We start from the raw sequence: 5,002 nt of genomic DNA on the forward strand, positions 1-5,002 counted from the left end.
AAAAAAAAAAATTTTTTGTCCGATTCATCGATTAATCGAAAAAATTATCGCCCGATTCAATGATTTTTAAAATAATCGTTAGTTGCAGCCCTACCTCTAACATTTTCTAACATCTATTTTATCAGGCAGAAAGATGTGCATCTTTTATTAGATTTAGTCAGGGATATATTCATTTAAAAAAAAATTGTTTTGCTTACTTTTAGGCACAAGGGGTGCTAGACCTGTAACTTCCTGGTTAATCTCCCCCTGAGAGTAACGGGAAGATTGGACTTCTGCATTCCGCACACATCAAATGTCGCTTGGGTCGCGAAACAGTTTTGCTAGTTTGCTTTGACACCGTCGGTCTGGAATTTCTAGGAACACTCAGCAGTTTCCCGCCAAAGAGCAAGGGGGAGCCCATTCGAGAACTCGCGAGAACTTCGGCGGATGGTCACGAGAACTTTGTTTTGGCGGAGATCTTGGCATCTTTATATTGTCTGTCTGTGGCATCGTACAAGTGGTTGTACTTCCGAAAATCCTCGATTAACCTTTCGTCGTAGTTGTCCATTGTAGTTGTTCTTCGGTTTTTAAAAATGGCGTGCACCGAATCGAGAAGGACGACCACACAGACAGCCGGAAAAGCAAACCAAGGACCAATCACAGCTGCTTTTTTTCGACCGTCCGATGCCTAGCCAGGATTTTTATGAGGTGTGAGACGACGGTTGCAGAACCTTTGCTCAGGGGGCGTGGTCGCGCACAGACACAGATTTGACGGCTGCAGAGGCTTTGCATCAGAAGCATAAATTGACCCTAACTCAAAAACTATCACTAAATGAACCATTCTCTCTGGAACCGCGTTTTTATCAACAATCAAATTGTGCAAATCGTAATTAGAAAAAAAAAATCAAATTTCTAAATGGAAAAATATTTCAATTTGAAACAACAAAAACAAAAAGGCTCACATTTATGATCTGTTTTTACGTTTTGATGAGGTGTTTTTTTTTTGGCCTCATCATAATCCTTATATTTTAAAAACTGCAATAGAAACAATTTTTTCACATCACAAAAGTCATGTGATCTGCAAATTGAGATAACTGCCAAAGAGAAGGAAGAAGACTGAACGCTGTGAGAAACAGAACAGAGTGATGCAAAAGATCTTTTTTTGTCCCGGCCGCTATTAGTTTAATGTCTGTTGAAAAACTGAGTCTTTTTGAATTATTTTTAATTTTTTATTTAAGTTTATATTTTTTATCCTATTTTATATGTTTTTATCTTTGCTATCAGGCAGATGAATTTCCCCTGATTAATAACGTAACTATCAACATATCTATGTTGTTTTCAGAGTTATCTCATGAACAAACGTTCTCACCCGCAATTTTAATAGCATTTTGTAATTAGCAGAATATTGACATAGTTTGGCACACATTAGTAATAGAAACATTTTGGATCCCACAGATTGAGAATTCATGGATTTTATTGTAAAGATAAGGAATATTCACTCTTCTAGATTAAATCCTACATCGGAGAAGCAATAATAAGCCTTATCAGGTGAGGGTCATAACTGTTTTATCATCAAACAGCAACTTTTAGCTTAGTTAGTTCTGGTTTTTAAGGGAAGCTCAGACTACAAAATCAGCATCCTGGCTCCAATAAGGGACAGATCCGAATGTCTGAGGCCGCTTTCACCCTGGAAACCCAGGTTTTTCACAACCTGACCTACTAACAATTAGCTTTAGGTTGCCGGGCCTAACCCCCTGCTGGCAAGCTGGGTGGCCACTGTCCCCCACCACTGCGTGTCTAATAACGCTTCACTCTGGGTGAGCATTGATGTCGACAGAGCGACGGAAATCTGAAGTAAATAATGGAGAACAACATGGACGGGAGCCAGAGCGTACTTAAACGGGGCCTGAACTCTGCCCACGAATCTCTTCTTTTCCGCGGATCATAAGGAGCTCACAAATCTCTCCATCTTGCCGGTGCTGTGCCATGTTTCTCGAATACAAGCAGAGTCGTTTGGGCTTGTTATTTAATGCTGCGTTCACACCGGACGCAGCAGGTGCAGCAGCAGCAGCGAGTTTACATGCAAAGTCAATGGTTGATGTGCATCAAAGCACAGCAAAAGGTCCCGCAGCACGTTTTGAGCAGCAGGTGCAGCGTTTGACCTAACGCGCTGCTGCTCGAGATGGAAATATTGAACTTTTGCTGCTCGACGCGCCGCATCAACCAATCAGAGAAGCTGATCTGGGAGCTGACAGGGAGACAGACACATCACTGATGACACAGAGCGCTGTGATCGCTCCTCTGAAACAGTTTATTGACGCATAAATTAACTTAAAATGCAAAAATCTGCCGGCAGAATATGTTGGCTTTTATTATCCTGGTGCCTGCAGTTTGGATTATTTAGATGAAAAACACCTTCAAGCTGCCGCGGTGAACCGCGAGGAGGCGACCCGGCCAGAGGCTGCTGTTGAATGGGACTCCTACTGACGGCGCACCGCTGACATGTGGGGGTCTGAGCGGCTCCGACAGAAATAATATTGGAAGGCAGGATGATAATCTGGATGAACTGACTGCACTGATGAAGTTTTCAGGTGGATTTTCTTACTTAAAAACATATTAAAACTACTTTATTCCCACTGATCACAGCAAATATAGCTGCAAGGCAAAGAAAGGATAGAGTAGCTCCGCCCAACGCGCTTCAGACACACTTTTGCACCGTGCAGCCAGAGCAGCAAAGCTGCTTCAGCCACGCGTCAGAACTAAACTGGTACAAGCAGCAAAAATGAAGCAGCAGACGCCATTTTGCTGCTCTTGCTGCGTCCTGTGTGAACGTAGCATAACACGCGACCAGTGCTCAAAGTCATCACGTAGTTTAGCAGGTCAACTCATCTGTGGTGTTCCCACTGCGTGCCAATCAGAGATGATTTTAACGCAGGTCAATTGTTGACTCGTTTGACCCTGGTAGACACCTTTCACACTGCTACCAAAAGCTGATCGTTCCCGGATTTAAACAGGTTTTTTGGCCAGTGTGAAAGGGGTATAAGTTACATCAAAACGCACCAGATGCTGGATATTAATCTTAAAATCATTTCAAATATTTCAATTCTATGAAAAAAATGGGATAAAAGTAATATAATATAAAGATTTCTTCTCTTCTTGGCTGAAGCAAATATAAGTTATAATAAAACTGTAGTTAAGGTCGGCTATCTTTCTATAGAGAAATGCCATTTCTTTATTTGTAATAAGGTTCACTAATTTATTCCTCCTTTGGAATGATTGTAAAGGCATTTTTTCCCACATTTTATCTTCTTTGCAGCCAAAAGTCCTTTCTTTCATTCAAGTATAGATAAAGCTCAGAGATCAGCGGTGACCCAGAAATCATACCTGAATGTAGCTTTGGGGTCTGCTGAGCGCTGCCTGGATGGAGTTACGCGGCGTTGCGTTGAGGTGGCGCCTCACGGTGGCCGATGAGCTGTAGTAGCAGACTTCGTACAGGGGCCTGGACTCTGGCGGCGGCAGATGATCCCTGGATGAACGTCGGAAGACAAACCAGCTTTTATTTCTGTATGTAAGCATTTTCTTCATGCTTTGAGTAGGCCGCTTTTTCTTACTTCACCAAACTGTCAACGAACTCCACGGCTTCGTTCCTGAGAAGTTCGAAGGGACTCATTCTCTTGGACCTACGGGACTCGTTCATCTCCAGCAGCGTCTACAACCAGAGGTTAACAGCAGTTTCAAATCGACAAAAGAGAACAGAACATGCACTGCAAAAACGATCTAGAAATAAGTAAAAATGTCTTAAATTAAGTGCATTTAGCCTTAATTTGAGCAGGTAAATACGATTATTTGCCAATCAAATTAGTATTTTTACACTTATAATAAAGATAATTTGATATTATGCGCTTGAAATAAGACAATGCATCATCTTCTTATTTTAAGTGAAAATTGTCTTGTTCCAGTGGCAAAAGCTGCATCTCAATCCGCAGCTAAAGTCTCACTTACCTCCTCAATTCAAGAAAAAAATGCACTTATTTTAAGAAAAAATGACTTATTAAGATTTCATTTTTTTTCCAATGTGGCTTCCTGGATGGATGGAAGGCGGTGCTACCTTCTGCAGCTGGAAAAGATCCGTTTTCTTTTGAAGACTTTTCACAGGAGAGGTGAACTTTTCCTCCACACTGGGGGCCATTTCTCCAGCAGCTGTTTTAAAAACCAATAAACAGATTAAAAGTTTGCTTTAAAAAAAGCCTATTCCTACATTTTACTGTGGAGTTTCAGAGACTGAAGATCCTTTAAACTGAAAGTAGGGTGGAATATTTTCACAGCTTACCATCTAGCTGCTTAAATTTGGTGAGTAGTTCCTCCAGCTGAACAAAAGCAGCCTGCATTTTCTTTGAGTTGACGGGCTGCAGAACATCTGCACACTTCTGCAGCAGCAACATCAGCTCATCTTTTGCCAGCATCCTGAATAAAGAACACTGGTTACAGCGGAGGCTGCAACACAACTGCAGATAGATAGTCATCTCATAAAAGGACAATTTCATCAACAGTAAATCAGAATGAATGATTTTCATTTAGTAACTCATTAGGGTAAAACTAGGCTTATGTGTTGAATTCTGTCCAACTTCAGGATTTAGTTTTTCCCCTCCCTCAGTCAACACTAGGGGTGTAAATCATACCCATCATGGCGATTCGATTCAGTATCGATTTCCTGACCCAACGATGCGATTATTGTCCATACTCAAGAATAAACCGTGATACGATTCAATTAATTGGTTCTTTTTTTTTTTTTTACACCTCACAGGCTAGACAGTAGGGGTGTAAATAATAATCGTTTTGTATCGATGCATCGATCCAACAGCCAACGATCCGATGCATCGACTAGTGCTTTAAAAACTCAAAAAAAGAAGTGAAAAAGTCTAGAAGGCATAAAAAAATGCAGAAGGAGCACTCACCGGCCACTTTATTAGGTACCCCATGCTAGTAACGGGTTGGACCCCCTTTTGCCTTCAGAACTGCCTCA

General features: G+C 41.4%; 1 protein-coding gene across 1 annotated transcript in view; it reads right to left on the minus strand.

Annotated features, from left to right (window-relative positions):
* orc3 (origin recognition complex subunit 3) overlaps positions 1–5,002 on the minus strand; it is an 18,328-nt gene that overhangs the window by 2,993 nt on the left and 10,333 nt on the right. The window contains exons 14-17 of the mRNA XM_015385162.1: positions 4,310–4,443; positions 4,088–4,179; positions 3,591–3,688; positions 3,364–3,505 (exon numbers count right to left, since the gene is read on the minus strand). Of these exons, the coding sequence (XP_015240648.1) occupies positions 3,364–3,505; positions 3,591–3,688; positions 4,088–4,179; positions 4,310–4,443 (466 nt within the window). The remainder of the gene's footprint in view (positions 1–3,363; positions 3,506–3,590; positions 3,689–4,087; positions 4,180–4,309; positions 4,444–5,002) is intronic.

The sequence above is a fragment of the Cyprinodon variegatus genome, unplaced genomic scaffold (genome assembly GCF_000732505.1).
Source record: "Cyprinodon variegatus isolate N-32 unplaced genomic scaffold, C_variegatus-1.0 Scaffold332, whole genome shotgun sequence".
Classification (NCBI taxonomy): Eukaryota; Metazoa; Chordata; class Actinopteri; order Cyprinodontiformes; family Cyprinodontidae; genus Cyprinodon; species Cyprinodon variegatus.